Source organism: Ovis canadensis, chromosome 1 (genome assembly GCF_042477335.2).
Source record: "Ovis canadensis isolate MfBH-ARS-UI-01 breed Bighorn chromosome 1, ARS-UI_OviCan_v2, whole genome shotgun sequence".
Lineage (NCBI taxonomy): Eukaryota > Metazoa > Chordata > Mammalia > Artiodactyla > Bovidae > Ovis > Ovis canadensis.
Window position 1 is genome coordinate 257,285,110 of NC_091245.1, and position 18,678 is coordinate 257,303,787.

The following is an 18,678-nucleotide window of genomic DNA, read 5'->3' on the forward strand; positions in this document are numbered from 1 at the left end:
TCAATTTCACATTGTTTAAAAAATTGGTTACACTGGAATGGTGGGAATAGGAATGGGGGAGTATGGACTAGTAAACTTAATTTAGTTGCTTTTCTGTTGTTTAAATTGTTACAATAAGCATTGATTTTTCAGTTTGAGTAAAATTTAAAGAAAAGTATTGAATAATAACTACCTGCATATATGTGTGGCTTGCATATGTACATATTTGCGTGTATGCATATGTGTGTACACATATGTGTCTGTGCATGCATATACATGCATGTCTATATACATGTTTGCATATATTGTATATATGGCTGTGTATATACGTGAATGTGAAAGTTGCTCAGTTGCGTCCAAGTCTTTGCAACCCCATGGACTATACAGTCCATGGAATTCTCCAGGCTAGAATACTGGAGTGGGTAGCTTTTCCCTTCTTCAGGGGATCTTCCCGAGCCAGGGATTGAACCCAGGTCTCCTGCATTGCATGCAGAGATTCTTTACCAGCTGAGCTGTAAGTGAAGTCAAGTGAGATTCCCCAGTAGAAGTGGAGAGACTGTCTTTTGTATCAAGGTCAACCGTGAGGTGTGAGGGCTCTTGGAACTAAAACTCTGTGGTTTTTCTTTAGCTGAGTTTTTACCAGAAAAGAAGAGGTAATTTTTTTCTTGTTGGATTCAGGATTGTCCAAGGGCATGAGAAGCCCCCTCCTGTTCACCGGGTTTTATTTAGTTGCACTTTCTCTTTCTTCTCCTCCTCCTCATGCTTATTCTAATTTTTTTACACTTTCCACTTTGATCAAGGGCTTTCGAGGTGGCACTAGTGGTAAAAAGCCTGCTAGTGGTAAAGACGCAGGAGACTTAGGAGACAAGGTTTGTAAGTATATACATGGGCGCCTGTGCACAGATATATATGCAATCAATTCTCTGACACCTTGACCTAGTAGGTATTCAATAGCTATGAACTGAATGAATATATATGCATTTTTAATAAGTATACTAACTGAAGAATATCAGTATTTCTTTCTTATGATTGTACTAATGAGTTCTGTTTGCTTTTAGTAAAATGACACATTTCAGAGTGAGGGGCAAACATGCTAATATTTCTTCTTGGGGGAGATAATACACCGATATGTTTTGACCGCCTATATGCCAGGCACAGTGCTGGGCTCTCTGCGTGTCTTATCTCATTAATTCTCACAACCCGTTTATGAGTTGGGTATTATTATGCCCATTTTACTAACAAACAAACTGAGGCACAAGGAAAACATGCCTCACACGCCACAGCAGTGAGGCAGAGTTAGGGATGCTGTCCATAGTTCATACCTTTTCCTGTCACATCACCTCTCAGAAGGTGTATTCAGTTAGCAGTGCCACCGGGAAGAGAGCTGGGGGGAAGTCCCACGCAGGGACCACTGTGCCCCAAGCGTGCGGGTCCTAACCATTCAAATACAGTTACTGTCACAATGACGCAGTAACAAGGGAACAGCAAACACAGTGGGACTATCTTCTAGACAATTGGCATACTTATGGAAAGCTCTTGCCTGGCTTGTTAGGTAAGATTAGAATATTTAGGAATCAGAACATTTATCAATTTCTACATATCAGTCTGGGAGTTTGTAAAAGCACCCTGGGTGAATTTATTGTTCCCTACAACATACACATAAACCCCATAGTTGAGGACTTCTGTTTTATACAAGCTGTTCTCAAGGATGTAACCCACAGCAACCCCCCAGAGAGCTTACAAAGCACAGGGGCCTGGATCCCACCTGCAGGAACTCTGATTAGTTGGTCTGGGTATAGCCTGGGCATGGACATATTTAAAAGTAGCCCACAGGATCAGCTACATAATTTGTAGGGCCTGGTGCAAAATGAAAATGCGGGACTCACTGTTCAAAATTTACTAAGAATTTTAAGACGGTGGTGGCAGAGCATTAAACTGAGCATGGGCCCTGTTGAGCAAGGGGGCCTGTGCATAGGTCACAGGTCCACAAAGTCAGGCCTGGCTGCCCAGGTGGGTCTGAGGAGCAGCCAAAGTTGAGAGCCATGGGTCAAAACCACCCAAGCATATTGAAACAGATCAGGGAACTGTCAAAGGCCCTGGAGTACCTGAAATTCATCCCTATACCTTTGAATTCTTTTGAAAGCAGTGCTTGCATATAAGCTGCCTCTCACTGCCCAGGGCCTGACACACAGAGTGGGCTTTGCAGCTGCGACCCGGGAGGAAGAAGAGAAAGAAGGAAGACGTGGATGAGTGTGGCATCACGGAGCCCCATCTACATGGAACAGGGTGGGCCACGTACATCCCTTTCCTAATCGACAAATGTCGTGTCGTTGTTTAACCTTTGTGGCTGGCTGGTCTTCAGGTGTAGCGCTCCTAACACTTTAGCTCTAAATTATATCCTCTATAGGGGGTCTCTTCATATAGTTTTATGAAATTATAAAGTAAAAATGTGAGAGGATTTTTCAGGCAGTGAAATTCCTCTGTAAGAAATTAAACGGCGGGGCGGGGGGGGGGTGCCTATTATTATAAATCTGTCTAAACCCATAGCATCAAGAGTGAACCTGCACTAAGGACCTTGGGGATAATGATGTATCAGTGTAGGTTTTCACTTGTATTGTAACAAGCGGAGCACTCTGCCTGCGGATGTTGACAATGGGAGAGACTGTGTATGTGTGGGGGCAGAGGTTATATGAGACCTCTCTGTACCTTCCACTCTATTTTTCTGTGAATCTAAAACTGCTCTAAAAAAACATAGTGTTTTTAAGAAAGTGCTCTCCTTGGATAGGGAGAGATGGGTTCTGTATGGTTACTACATAGCAGCGCTATATGCTCTTGGGAAATTTGCTCCATAATCACTGAAAAGCAGTGATTTAAAGGATTATGGTTCTGTAAAAATAGCTCCTTTCTGGTGTCTGACAAAGGAATGACTTCATATTCTCCAAGCCCAGAGGTTTTCAAACCACGAACTGCAAAGGAAGTCACTTCATCCACAGTTCTCACTCAGAGGCTGTCCTCCACCATGTAAGTAAGTGGCCCCCAGAGCAGTTGGGGCAAACTCTGGCCAAAAGGAGAAACTCTGGAGAAAGAAACTGGAGTCTACACCACCTCCCCACCCCCTCAGCCTGGCACCACCCTTGGACTTCAGGCAAGGTGCTTCCCTTGTTCAGCCTCAGATTTCTCAGCTCTGTTGGACAAAAAGAACTGATTAACTGTGGGGCCTTCCCAGGTGTAGGGTCTATGAGAAAGTGCATTGCAAACTCCAGACTATTGAAGATACAGCTGGATGGTGATTTTAAGGGGTGGGGAGTGGAGAATGGAAGAGAGAAGGGTTTCTGCAGCCAAGACAAGCAGGGCATCTTGCCAAGGGTGGTGAGAAGTCCCCTTGCCAGGTATCTGGGTATAGACAGTGTCTCCAGGTAAGCCCTGAGCACTAAAGTCTGCAGGTTCTGGCCCCTCTAGCACCCCCACAGGCTCGTAGGGAACTGGAGTTGCACCATTTTTAGTAATAAACAGAAAATTAAGGCCATCAGTCACTTACAATCTGACTGCTGTCACCTGTGGTCTTTGACCTCAGGTTCAGGTACTATGTTCAGGGAACTATTTTTGGACACCTTTCCTGCCATTAGGGCCAGAACTTGAGGTTTGTGGTGCTTTGATTCCTCATGATCTGAATTCTAAACATGACTGAGCACACAGACAGATCACATGAACTCTAAAAAGCTTCCTTTCACACGAGCTCCAAATCATAGCCATCCATTTTCCATATTTTTAAAGAAAATTCTTAACCCCTAAGATCTATTTTCAACAAATTCAGTACTACCATTTTATATATATATATATATATATATATATATATATATATATATATTTATATATACACACACACACACACACACACACATTGTTGTTGTTTAGTTGCTAAGTCATGTCTGACTCCTTGTCAGACATGGACTGTAGCCCAACAGGTCCTCTGTCCATGGGATTTCCCAGGCAAGAACACTGGAGAGGGTTGCCATTTCCTTCTCCAGGGGATCTTCTGGACCCAGAGATAGAAACCACATCTCCTGCATTGGCAAGTGGATTCTTTACCACTGAGCCACCAGGGAAGTCTGTATATACACACACACATAGATATACATATAATTTTAATTTTGGCCCTTCTGTGTGGCTTGAGGGATCTTAGTTCCCCAACCAGGGATTAAACCTGGGTCATAGCAATAAAAGTGCTGAGTCCTAGTCGCTGGACTGCCAGGGAAGTGCACAGAATTATATTTAAAACAGATACTTATAGGAAATGACTGAGTAGTGGTTATGGTTAGTTCTTTCTATGCAGCTCCTTGACTGACAGTAATGGCAGCCAACCTAATTTTGGTCTGGCTGAACTGTGATGGGCACAGGTCTTTGCAGCTGACCTTGGATCCTCTCCTAGAACCAAATCTCCTCTTGGCTAGGACCCAACTTCAGCTTCAGGCCAGTTTAGGGCCAGTGGCTCTTGGCAGTGGTTCTCAAAATGTGGTTCCTGCCCAACAGCACCAGCATCAGCTGGAAACCTATTAGAAAAAGCAGCTTTGGAGCCCAACCTCTACCCACCTAGATCAGAAGCTCAGTAGGCAGGGCCCAGTGACTTGGGTGTTAATTTGCCTCCAGCTGATTCTGATGTCTGGCTCTAGTTTGAGAACTGCAGCCCTCAAAGCTGTCTGCTGAGGGTCATTTTGCCAGTTCCTGTCACTGCCCTCCCAGACAGCTGCTGAAATGATTCCCTACAAATTTCAGCTCCTTGCCAGGTCCTCTTCTCTATCTTCCTTGACAAAATGAGGAATAGAGAAAAAAAATGGTTTAGCAGTATTAAATGCCTCACCTATTATATATAAAATCAGAGGGAAAGAATTTTCAATTTTTGGAAATGAAACATCCAACCTGCCAGCAGGTATTTCAAGCACTAGCTGTTGGCTATGTGCTGCTCGGATCCGCACACAATTGCTCTCTTTTCTTTAGCATTTTGAAGTCACAAACTGCCTCAGGGAGGGAAAAAGGGAAGTAGAGCTTCGTGTAACTAATTCAAGCTTCCACCAGAAAAGAAAGTTTTAAAGAATTAATTTAAACTAGGTTTAAAAATATGACTTATAGCAAGTTTTATGATACTAGCCTGTGTAAGATAGGTTATGGCTAAACTGCTGCTGCTGCTGCTGCTGCTAAGTCTCTTCAGTCGTGTCCGATTTGTGAGACCCCATAGACAGCAGCCCACCAGGCTCCACCGTCCCTGGGATTCTCCAGGCAAGAACACTGGAGCAGGTTGCCATTTCCTTCTCCAATTCATGAAAGTGAATAGTGAAAGTGAAGTCACTCAGTTGTGTCCAACTCTTTGTGACCCCATGGACTGCAGCCTACCAGGCTCCTCCAATCCATGGGATTTTCCCAGCAAGAGTACTGGAGTGGGGTGCCATTGCCTTCTCCTAGGGATAGTGAAATCATGGCAGGCATTCCACCACCTCCTGATCCTATACTCAGGACAGACATTACTAATTGATCACAATCCCACTTCTCCTCAGCAGAGTTCCCCCCGGTACCCATTACTAGGCTACTGGAGTTGGCAAATTAGATGACTCTAATTAGTAGCCATGATGCCCACAATACCTAATACCTAAATGGTGAGAGTAAATCTAGTTTTCCCTTTTCTCATAGTTTCTTATAGTCATTTAGACAACCATATACCTAGATATTATTATTTTTAGAATGAACCCAGGTCTCCCGCATTGCAGGCAGACCATTTATCATCTGAACCACCAGGGAAGTACTTAACATAAGCAAGCACATACAACTAAAAATGCTAAATATTGTGGCACTCATTGTTAGCCTTCTTAAGTCAATAACTGATTATATTAAAATAGAAAGCAGGACAAAGGTATTCTAGGAAAAAGATGCTCTCTCCGTGGCATCACCATATGGGCACACTGAATTCTAGGACAGTACTGTGATTCCCAGTCAAGTGGCTTGGGTATTCCAAACTGCTAGATAGAGTCTAACATCAGAAGCAATGTCTCTGCATACTTAGCTGCTCTTTTCCAGGACAGTGACAGAAGTGGAAGGTAGTGTGGGAGTTACATTCACTGGATTAAGGTCAGTCGTATCTGGGTTTCCATTTTTGCCCAACTATTAACTCAACATGGCCTTTGACAAATTGTTCACTGAATATTGATATCCTTGAAAAGAGAAGTGAAAGTGTTAGTCACTCAAGTCGTGTCCGACTCTTTGCAATCCCATGGACTGTAGCCTGCCGGGATCCTCTGTCCATGGAATTCTTCAGGCAATAATATTGGCATGGGTAGCCATTTCCTTCTCCAGGGGATCTTCCCAACCCAAGGATCAAACCTGGGTCTCCTGCATTGTAGGCAGATTCTTTAACGTATGAGCCACCATCCTTACCAGTTTACAAATGCATATGTAAATGCATGAGTGCTTGTGTGCTTGTGCACACACACACACACACACACACACTAACTCACAGGGCCAACAGGGTCATTATGAGGGCTGAATGAAGCATGCACATGGTGAGTGTTTAGTGCATGCCAGCTATATTAATTATTATTACTGACAACATCTAGTTACTTTGCTCCTCTAGAAACCCTATAGTCAAAGCTATGGTTTTTCCGGTAGTCATGTATGGATGTGAGAGTTGGACTATAAAGAAAGCTGAGCACTGAAGAATTGAACTGTAGTGCTGGAGAAGACTCTTAAGAGTCCCTTGGATTGCAAGGGAATCCAACCAGTCAATCCTATATGAAATAAGTCCTGAATGTTCATTAGAAGGATTGATGCTGAAGCTGAAGCTCCAATACTTTGGCCATCTGATTGGAAGGACTGACTCATTGGAAAAGACCCTGATCCTGGGAAAGACTGAAGGTGGGAGGGGAAGGGGATGACAGAGGATGAGATGGTTGAATGGCATCACTGATTCAATGGACATGAGTTTGAGTAAGCTCTGGGAGTTGTTGACGGACACAGAAGCCTGGCGTCCTGCAGTTTATGGGGTTGCAAAGAGTCAGACAGGACTGAGTGACTGAACTGTAATCTAGAAACCCTTCTTGCTGTGACTCCTATCCAGTATTGGTATTTTCTACCAAATCATCACCAAGAAACCCATTTTCTTCCTCAAAGAGAAGAAATAGGTCTTCTTTGCTGGCCCCATCCTATCTGTATACACCACAGGCTCCCTCTCCCCAACTCTCCTTATCTAGCCCTCCCAACTAAGCCAACTGTGGAAATGCTGGGTCAGCATCTGCTGGAGTAAGTGGTGGAGGGGGGGGGGTTATTAATTAAAATACAATGGGCATGCCTCCCCTTCGATGATCCCTTCTGGTGACACCTTTACCTGTATGTTCACTGTTGTGCTCAGGGTTGCTACATACAGTTATGCAGGTTGCACACTGTACAACCCCGGAACACCATTCATGCTTTAGGGCCCAAGTATACATGGAAGCCTTAGTTTATGTTCTGGGCACGTCTACAGCACAAACTGATCAGAATCAAGCAGTGGGTCAGAACTCCACAGGTCAATTGAAGCTGACCTGTGAGTGATTCCTATGAGTCAGATTCATGGTTTCAAAGAGTTGACACTCTCCAAAGATAGCAGATGCCCTCTCTAAAAGGACTTCAGTAATTCCCATCACTGCAAGGAAAAGAGGAAGGATCAGTCTTCCTCATTCCGCTAGGCTCCTTTCAGAGCACTGAATGACTCACATCTCATGTGACCTCTTTCTGGTTTCTTTGCATGCTCCCAAACTATACCCAGTTCTTAAAAGTCTTATCTCTATTATGCTTTTCCTCCAAGGACATTTTTAACTGAGCACCTTAGTGCCACAGCAGGCCAGGCATGGGACTAACAGAAGCACTCAAGTTTCATCACTCCCATGGAACTTTGAGCATGGTGATAAAAGAGGGGCAGTAAACAAATACTGGGACTTCCCTGGTGGCTCAATGGTAAAGAATCCTCCTGCCAATGCAGGAGACACAGGTTGGACCCCTGAGTTGGGAAGATCTCCTGGAGAAGGAAATGGCAACCCACTCTAGTATTCTTGCCTAGGAAATCCCATGGACAGAGGAACCTGGCAGACTATAATCCACACCCGTGGTGGATTCATGTCAATGTATGGCAAAACCAATACAGTATTGTAAAGTAAAATAAAGTAAAAATAAAAATTAAAAAAAAAGGGTTGGAAACAACTGAATGGCTAAACAACAACAAAGCAAACATTACATAATGATAAATGAACTAATTATATAGTTGACTCTTGATAAACATCAAGAGTTTGAATTGCACAGGCTCACTAGCACGGAGACTTCATTCAATAAATAGGCACTACAGTACTACACAATCCATGGTTGGTTGAGTCCAGGGATGTGGACTCATGGATAGAGAGGGCTGGCTGTCAAGTTATACACATCAATTTTCAACCATACAGAGAGGTCTGTGCCCCTAACCCCTGTGTTGTTCAAGGGTCAAGTGTAATTCAGTCCTCTTGGTTGGTGCCACATCTGGCTCACAGTTATTTTGATTTTTTTGTTCATTATCCTCAACAATGGTAGAAGAAACTTTGGAGGTTGGTGCAATTCTTCAACCCCAAAGTTTTTAGATTGTATTCCATTGGCCTTTACTGGCAAGCACAACCACCAGTCCCCATACCCTGGTAGCCAGGCAGCCCCCTTTTCCCTTTAAGGTGTTTAACCTGATGGCCAACACTTCTGCCCACAACTTCCATGCCATGTCTCCCCGTCAGCTCCAGCCATCAAGCCCACTGGACCCCCCATTCACCGTGTTTGGGTACTTTTTGGTTTAGGTTGGTTTACTTGCTGCAGAGCAGCCTTCCTTACCACACTTGATTCCAGCATTGACCACCTCAAACCTACTCCATGTTTCCCAGCCCCATAACCTGTCTACGTGCCTCTGAATTCTTACAAACCTTTCCCATCACCCTTTCAAGTTCAATCAACACAGGTTCATCAGGTTCTTCTCCTACCTCATTTCTACTGCCTACCCTACTTCAAGACTACTCACTCACCATTTTATATAGGATAAAATCCATACCCAACATCCTGATCGCTAGATTCCAGACCTAATGCTTGATTAAGTCACCTACCCTCAGGGATCCCCTCTGTAGGAGCCTTCTCTCAGCCTCGTTCTCAGAGTGTGCCACACAGAGAATCAGCCCATCCAGCAGCCCAAAGTTCTTAGGGGCCCCCCAGGTGCCTCTTTCCTGCATTCTTCCTTTGGCCATCAAGCCTCTCTTCCTGCTGCCTCTAGGGCTGCGGGTTCTCTGACCCTCCGTCTTACCTCTCAGTCCCATCCCCTCCTCCTGCAGAGCAGGACTTTGTGTTAACAAATCAGCCAGGATTATGAGGCACTGAGTGTGCTTTTTAGCATCCAGCACAGTTTCAGGCATGGAATCAATGTTTAATGAATGAGGATCTTTTTGAATTCTCTATCTAATCCCTCCTGCAACAAACACAGCCCTCTCCTCTGGATCTATATGCAGCGGAAATGGGCCAGTTCCTCTGCAACCTCTTTGAAATTATCTTGCACATTCTGGAAGGCCTGGGGTGTGCTAAACTATCAGCTCGCCAGGAAGTGAAGAAACAAAAGCTTTGATTTGTAGCATTTGCCAATTGTCATGGTGTAAATACTCCTCCCATGGCTGACGTCAGACTACCAAGATGTCACCAAACACAGGGCTGCAAAACGATGCACACAACTGGCAGTAGCAGAAACTGGCTCAGCACGCCACTGCTGCCAGGCCATGGCCATTTCCCTCCTTAAGTTATTCAGTTTTTCTCCTCTGCCTCGTTCTCTCATGCGTTTCCTCCAAACTTACTTTTCCTACTAGCTTTCAATCTTAAAAGCTCAGGCCAAAGGTGACCTTCTTTGCAAAGTCCTCCTGATCTCCCCAGTCCCTCCCAGAACAAGGAGCTAGATGCTGCTCTCTGTTGGCCCCAAACTTCGCATTTGCTTGTGTTGTGGGATGTGTGGAACAGTGATCATGTTACTGGCCTGTTTCTCAACAAGATTGTCAGACTTCTGGGCAGGAGAGTGTCTGTTCATCTCTGGGACTCAACCGCAAGCAAAAACTATTTAATAAGAGCATTTTGAGGGAAGGAGAAAGGAACAGAATGAAGGAAGGGGAAAGGACTTCTGATTCTTCTCATGTATTACCATTTTGGAACCCAGATTTGGTCCCCTGAGCTGAATCTGCCAGGTGGCTAAGGGAAACATTGCCAACTACACTACTAATGTTACCTTACAAAATTCTTTTTTAAAAAACTCAACTCACACCAGCTCTTTTAGCATAAAGGGAAGTCCAGCTCAGTGAGGCAAGGAGTGGGAAAAGCAGGAGTGGTGACAGAGAGGAAGAATTGGAGGATAGAGAGAGACTGACTCCAGCCAGGAATGTCTCCTGATGAAACTGCATCAAGTTCCACATAGTGAATTCACATCCACAGGGATGAGCTGTGCGATTACTGAATTGCAAGCAGATGGGTATCAGGTAGAAGGCAGTCAGCAGCAACTGGACAGAAGACTTTATCCCAAGCTGTTGGGCATCTTCTAAACTGCTCTGTGTATCCATCCCTCCCCAGGACCAGGTAAGCCATGGCAAGGACTAAGTCTTCTCTGAGCAGAATGCACAAATATTACAGCATCAGCAAAGGCTACCCAGAGGTAGAAGGTGAAGGTGGGCCATGGATTGTCCCTTTATAGGCATCCAGCAGTTGGTGAGCTCACTCCAAGCTGCACCTCCCTGGCAGGATCATAAAGTGAGAAGGCTCTTTACTCCTCCCCTGACAAAGATGGGAGGGGGGCTGACATGGGCTCTCTGGGATGAAATGCAGTCCAGAATGCATTGCAGTAAGCACTCGACATAAATAACATTAAAATCACTAGCACCATTTTCACATGACATAACAGTAATGAACAACACAGAGGAGCAGGGTACGAGATCAAAGCTTTCACTTTCAAGTTTACTGGAGAAATCTGAGTGCCTTCAAGTCATCCAACTTATCTGGGATCCAGCCTTCTAAGGCATGATCCTTAGGTCTGTCGGTATCTAAGGGGAAAGAGAAAATTATCTGCACAAAAGTGAAAGTCGTGGTTCAGTAACATATTTAATGAAAGTCAATGGGAAATACATACAGATTCATGTGGATCAGATTATGGTCAGCTGGCTGGAACATGTGAGAGGTTGGTAGACAGAGGGTCATGTGTCCTACAGGGAGGGTCCAGCACCCACCACAGGGATGCCATGAGGTTGGAGCTCTTTAAGAGGGAAATCAGAGCAGGAGAACGTGACTTAATGGGGCAAGCTTTCAAACGTGACTTCCAATTTCACAGATGGCTTTTTGACCCCTCAGTGCATTAAGAGAGGCAGTGACTGGGAGGAGGGTGACTTTCCCCCTAAAGATAATATATGGAGTGGCTGTCTGGAAGACTTTGACTAAACATATTTTATGGAGCTTAAAATATTGGAAGAGGCAACCCCACAGCTCTCCAAATATTGACATGAAAAAAGCACTTCCAGACACAGGAGCTATGGGAGTATACTGCATATGAGTGAAGAGAGCCCAAACAATGTCTAATCCAATTTAAAGAAGAAGCGAAGACAAAGAATGTTGTATAAGGAACCAAAGGTAGGAAGGAGGACACAAGGCAAACGCATCTTTTAAGAAGATTCAGAAAAGACCACAGAGGGGGCACCAAAGAGATTATTTCCAAAGGAATGATATTTGGGGATATTTTCCTCATTTATATCAATAAGGCTGGATCCATTATCCAACTGACTCAACTATTGATCTATTAAAGGAAGATGAAAATGCTAGACCAGCCTTTAGGTAGAATTTCCTAACAGCCTCTCAGATAGTTATTCTCTGCTGGGCTGGGTTTGTACTCCCATGTAGATGAGAACATGCATTTCTTGGGAGGGAAGTCTGTCTTATATTACCATCCATATCATGGATCTTTTGTAGAAAAATATGGATATGGGTGAATTTTCTTCTGGAAATAGTGGTCCTTCGTTAGTTCATTATAGTCTGTCTCCAAATCCATGTATATCAGAAAAGGAAAACTGAAAGTGTGGGAATAAAGTTTGGCCCAAAGCCATGGAGATATTGGAGTCAGTGCTTGGGATACTAAGTTCAGCTTCTAGAAAGAGAAGTGCATTTCTCAACTTATCACCCTATTTCTCTCTCTTTATTTACATTTGGTGTTCCATTTCTAGAGCTATTTCTGAATCTTTTAAAGCCAGAGTTGACTTCTCCACAACACCAAATAAGCTTGGACACCATGAACAAGGTCCCCAGAAGATCCTTAGACACATATTATAGATGGCTTAGATGCACCTTTTGGGGAGAAAGATGATAGACATCACCCAGAGTGGTGAAAGAGGATGTCTAGACACAAAGAGGGCAGAAAGGAGGGGAGGGAAGAGCCATACCTGCTCCGATGACCTCTTCGATTTTCACAAAAGAGACATCAATCTCCTTGGCAAACTCCCGGACAGCTTCGTTGGGGTCCTCGTAAGTGAAGGGGTCAATGTAGATCTTCATCCCTGGGGAGCCTTTTTGGAGGAGATAAGCAGGGTTAACATCCCAAAGAGGACACAGCAGTCACTAAGCACTGGCTCGTGTCCCCAGCAGTAATGGTCTGGCTGGGTCGGGGCGTCTCTCCTACACGTCCAGCTGCCTCACTTTTCCTTGTTGGACCTCCCTGTCTCCCTTCCCTCTGGGCCATGCTAGCCTGGTTCTCTGTCCTCTACTTCTCCTCCATATTTTCTGTGTTTGAGCTCTTGATGAAATGTGGAGCAGATTACTTATAAGTGACAGATCGGGACCAGTTCCCACACCAGGTGCTCGTAGAAGGCAAAGAAGCTGATTGATGCCAACCAAATGCATTAGCAGAAAAGTGGTGGTAAAATGGCAGGGCAGATATCAATATTTATCAACTTGACAACTTTCCTGAGTGGAGGCCACCGTTAAGGTTATAACTGACAGCTGTGTCCAGGGCTGGAAGAGGTATGAGGATGGATTAAAAACAACAAAAAAGAAATGGCTATTAGAAAAACCTCAAGATAGGAGTGCCAAGCCAGTAACCAGAACAGAAAATGTGAAGAGAAGAGCATAGAAAATACTGAGAGAGAAAATTGTAAAGTCTACACAGAATAAATGAGGTGGAATGAAAGAAGAAATGGTAATTGAACCCCCATGCCTTCAGACACAGTGAAGTATGAAAAGTGAATAAAATGGTGAATGAGAAATACATAAAGGAATATGGACTTTGTCACTGGTGTTTACAGTGGCAAGATAAATAGGTGCGCACGGGGACAAAACAGAGAATTGTCACTGCAGAAAAAATACATTCGCGAGCTGGAAGAGAGAGGACAAAACCAGGAAATGGAACCCAAGAAACAAATGGATTCATCACAACGTCATTTTTCACCATGTTGGACGTATCATTAGGCAAGCATGGAAAGGGATTTCCTGGGGGTGGTGAGATGGGAGGTGGGCTCCAAAGGCTGAACAGAACAGTCTGGCATCGCAGCCTTGTGAAGAGTAGTTTTCCCTTCCCACTTTTGCTGTCTGGTTCTTAAAAGAGGCAGGTCATCAGGGCAGGCAGGTGGGGAAAAGCCCTCGTGCTGTGGCTGCGGTTAAGGTAACCTTAGGTTCCCTGAGCTTTGCCCTCTCAGTACGCACTCCCCACTGCAGCTCCTTCTCAGCAACTCCCAGCCTTGAAAACACAATTTATATGTGTATGAATATATATACATATATAATGATAATTTATATATTATAAATTATCACATAATGACATTTCCCATCCAAAAAGTTCTGGTGGTGCTACGGTGACCCCAAATGAATGTTGCCCTAGTCACCAGGTCAGGCCAGAGTTTAAACCAGATGGAGAAGGAAGATGCAGCCAAGAACTCAAAGTGTAAATGTTTTTAAAGCCAGGTACCCCTCCCAGAGGCATTACTTTTTCTGAAATTTGGATTATTTCCAGTCATGAAATAAAAGCACTCCAAGGGTGCTAGACAGCAATCTAAGACGCTCTTTGAAAACTTGGGGATGACAATGTTGACTCTGGAATCTATTGATTAAACTTTGAACAAAGAAAATGCTCATCTTTATGATAGAATGTCTTAATCCCTGGGGCAGGGGTGGAGAGAGAATGGAAATTTTACTTTAATAGCAGTGGACAAAGGGGAAAATAGAACTAGAAGCTCATCTCTTTCTCGTTTGGTCTGGAGAACAAGTAAAGAGCAAGAACGAGGGAAACCCATGGACGCCTAACAATCCAGACCAGCATGTTCATGCAGTCTCACTTGAGGTTTCTTCAGAAGCAACAACTTAAGATAAGACTGTGAAAGCAAGTAGGTGGTGATCCCTACTGGGATTATCTGGGAGGTGATCCCAAGAAGTGCCTGCAGGTTAGCGGGCAGTAAGGCAGGTCGGAAAGCCAGCCTAGGAAAAGTGTGCCCTCAAGGCACTTACCACCATGGGCTGTGGGTAACTGACACAGGCTTAACTCCCCACCTCAAGGAACGTCCGAGATCACAAGCTTCAGAGTCAGCTAGGGTGGCGTGAGCTGGAGTGGCGCCACACAACTCCCATCAGTCATTGGCTGAGTGCTGTGCAGCTGGGCTGGAAGGGTTCAGGGCCAGAGAGGTGCTCAGGTGAAGAAACACAGATGCTTTAGGCGGAAGTTGGCCCCTGTGTGCTGGAGGGCTGGGCCCTGGAGACAAGGCCACGGCAAAAGACCCACTCAAAATGCTAAAGGGGTGGCAGGCCAGGGTCGACAACCTGTGACTTCTCCCCAGTTCTGGACTGAGACGAGAGAAGGCTGAAAGGCCAGAGGCGGGGATCCCAAGGTGAGGTCAGAACTCTGAAGCCTCCCACTAACTGGGCATTTTGCAGCAAGACCACATACATCTCTTCTATTGTTTTTTTCTTCTGCCGAAGGAGGAGAAACACCTTCTTCCCGGGGCGGCTGTAATATTAAAGACCACATTGCAAGTGACAGATCTAACATGGTGCCGGGTGTACAGGGAGGGCTCACAAGCTGAAACACGCATGATTACTACCAGTAAATTGTTCTAGGAAGTGTATGGGGAGGTAGGAAGCTGGGGTGGTGGGGGTGGACAGTGTTAAGGTTATATTAGTTACTTTAAAAATACCACCTTGTTATTTTGGATTAAGGACTTTTAAACGATGTGTGCTAAGCTGTCCTACAGGAACTCTTCCACGAAAACTAATTAAACAATCTAGAATGCGCTGTAATGAATGGTTTGCAAGTAAAGACATATGTAAGGATGAATGAGAGAGGATTCTGAGTTAATGAGCTCCACAGATATTGGCCCTGATCAGTTCTGGGAAGGAACTATTCCCAGAAGGGAGAGTTTCATCTCTTAATGGTGCCAGGATTCATTCAGGCCAATGATGTCCGGGCAAGTGTATCTTCATGGGAGAAAGTTCACCTTCTAATCACAGTCTGGTTTATTCATGAGCAGGTGTGCTACCTCACCGGCATGTGGAATTAAGGTGTGTGTGTGTGTGCATGTATGTGAGTGTGTGTATATATGGCGTGTGTGTGTGAGCAAACGAATGTATATCCATGTATGAGTGTGTGTGTGTGTGTGTGCGTGCATGCTCACAACGTCTCAACTGCTGCTCTGGGCCAGGCACGGGCTTTGGTCATCGCCAGTTTTTCACAAGAAACCAAGGAGAGCACGCAGGCTAGGAGAGCTGATGTAATGTCAGTTTAGAACATCCTGCACCTGTGCAGGGTAGGAATCAGTCTTTGTTTTCCCTGAAACTGAGGGTATCGTTATTAGACTGAGGCAGGAAAACTGAACTCAGAAGTCTAAAATGGATTCAAACCCAGTTCTTTTGCGATGACAAGGGTCTGATACGGTCAGCCTAGGAATGGCCCTGGCTGGACTCCTCTGCTGAGCCAGTCTCTATTCCTACGTCTGGAGAACCATTTGGCTAAACATGTGCTCTAAAGGCTCTCCCTGCATCCCTGGATGACACATCCCACCAGACCTCTCTCCTGCATCACTACCCTTTTTCTAGTCCCAGAAGGAGACGTGGGGGAAAAAAATGCCTTCAGCTATGCAGAACAGGTCATTTGTCTTTTGGCTCATTTTCTGTTTCTGCATAAATCCTGCATCAGCCTGTTCCTGCTCCCACTTGCCAGTGAGCAGTTTTTAATTATCAGGGAAATGGTATTTAGTGCAATGAATCACCAGACAGTGAACAAGGAATTCACGTCAGCTGCGGAGTCGGGCACAGCCAAACATTTGGAGACAGGGCTCAGAAAATGTTCTCAGATTGTGAGTGTTGGGGAAATATTATTAACGGCAGTTACAATAATATCAGATGTAATATAGCTCTATAATGTAAGACATTTTATAATGCTCCGTTCAATGCTTCTCATTATTATTAGTGTTAATATTGCAATATTTATAATATTTTATAGTTTCTGGTTATTTTCATTATTTTTAACATATAACTTTGGCACAAAAATGGTATGCACAGATCTAAACTGATTGATGGTGCCAAGAAAGAGAGAAAACTCTTCAATTTTATGATCTTCTAGTTTGCTAATTTCTATTAAAGGTATGATTTGCAGATATGTTTGTTCTTTGCTCTCAAAATTCATTTAAGTTATGACTAGGGTCACAGCCTGGATGGCTAAAGCTTTAAAGGACCAGAGTCCCAGGAGATCTGCAAAATCTTACACATGAACCAAGGCTGTAAAGATATTAGGTGAAGTCACTCAGTCGTGTCTGACTCTTTGCGACCCTGTGGACTGTAACCTACTAGGCTTCTCCGTCCGTGGGATTCTCCAGGCAAGAATACTGGAGTGGATTGCCATTTCCTTCTCCAGGGGATCTTCCCAACCCAGGGATCGAACCTAGGTCTCCCGCATTGGAGGCAGACGCTTTAACCTCTGAGCCACCAGGGAAGGTTCAAAGATATTAAGTTTGGGGGAAAATGACTCAGCCACTATCCAGAGCCTTCCTACATGGTACGGAGCAGTCCATGAAGCACAAGAAATTGCTGGCTATGGCTGGACACTCTGGATCAGGAGATCAGGATGCTCTCAAAGGAAAGAGGCTGGGACAAATTGGGGGGATGCTGGCAGATTGTGGAGTGTATCTAAAAGTCAGCTTGACATGTTCGCAAGTGCCAGGGTCCCAGGACAGGAGAGCATAGGCTGGGAAAGGGCCAGTTCCAAACAGTCGGTAACATCTGGGTATTAACAGTGGAAGGAGAAGATGGAATGCTGCCATCCAATCCTCTTGCACATTCAGAAAGTACAAAAATGGTACCATGAACATTTTGTGGGTCCCATGACAGAGGCTTCAAGAGTGCCAGGAAGAGCCCAGTGCCTTCCTGCTGGTGGAAGATTCCTGGAATCCCACAGCAGGGTCCTGAAAGCTAGTGTATTAATTAGGCTGTTTTCAGTCTTTGATATCTTGTGTCCCAACAGATCTGGTGGAGCCATGGGGAAGGTGGAAGGCTGCCCCTCCTTTCCCATTCTAGAGCCAAGGCAGACTTTGCCATACTCGTAATTCACCTAAATTTAGTCCAGATATCTAAGCACAAGAAGGAAGCTGTTCAGGGGTTCCTGGGAGGGACCTCAGCTAGTCCTCTGCCTCGGGATGTTGATCACTCATTTTCTCAGTGCTAACCTGTCAGCCAACTGTGCCAGGGGCCGTAGGAGCCACAGGGGAAACAAAGCTCGTGGAGCTCTCAGGTCACTGAAACATGAACTAACTGGGGAGCGGGGCTGGAGAGTCTAGAGTCAGGAGCCCAAAACTGGAAATGAGCCGAAAGTGTGGCAGAAACCAGAAAAGGCAGAAGACTGTGGATGCCAGTCTCAGAGTCAGAGACCAGAAAGGACAGGTCACTTGGTCCTTCACTGATGAGGGACAAGCTTGGAGTGTCACACAGCATAGCTCAGAGTGATACCTGCTGTTGCATGAGTGAGGAGAGTGTGGAAGGAAGTCAGGTCCAAGGTGGAACACTGCTGATACACTAGTGGGAGGGCCTTGACTACCATCAAAGGCATCCGATTGCTGCCACTGGACACACAGAGCTGACACTGTGCCAGCAGCAGGGGAGGGATGTGCTGAGAACAAGACATCGGGGAGTTCATTTGGCTGGCAGCCCTCACCACTCCCATTCATTGTTAGGAGGAAGGGGCTGGAGGCTGAGAAAACAGCTCTGAGGTTGTTGCAGTAATTAAGGTGCAAGATAACAGTTTTTAGCCTCACAGCGACAACAGCAGAAAAAGCAAGAGAAATTTCAAAGGAAAATCTGACAGCACTTGGTGAGCAATTAAAGATGAGGAATGAAGGAAGGACCAGAAGAATCTGAATTAATGTCAAGATTTCCAGAATCAAGTGGTACTATTAACTACGTGATACACTTTCGGAAGGAAACTTGATTGTCCACGAAGTTTGCACACGTGGTTTTAGACTTTGAATGCATGGATGAAACATACGGCTGCCTAGAAGTCAGTCTGAAAACTCAGAATAGAAACAGAGCTGCAAGACTGGATGTGGAGTGGTGGACGTGGGGGACATGTGAGTGACAGCCGAAGCTATTGGTATGAAAGGCTAAGCACTGGGCGGGTTCCTAGACCAGGAAAGG

At 45.0% G+C, this 18,678-nt stretch overlaps 1 protein-coding gene and 1 non-coding gene across 2 annotated transcripts in view; both read right to left on the reverse strand.

The window, feature by feature from the left end:
• The window catches only part of EPHB1 (EPH receptor B1), a 454,292-nt gene that overhangs the window by 66,374 nt on the left and 369,240 nt on the right, over nt 1–18,678 (reverse strand). Inside the window, exon 10 of the mRNA XM_069564777.1 lies at nt 12,456–12,578. Within this exon, the coding sequence (XP_069420878.1) occupies nt 12,456–12,578 (123 nt within the window). The remainder of the gene's footprint in view (nt 1–12,455; nt 12,579–18,678) is intronic.
• On the reverse strand, nt 16,913–16,984 carry TRNAW-CCA (transfer RNA tryptophan (anticodon CCA)). Its single transcript has one exon. It is a non-coding gene; the product is annotated as a tRNA-Trp (tRNA).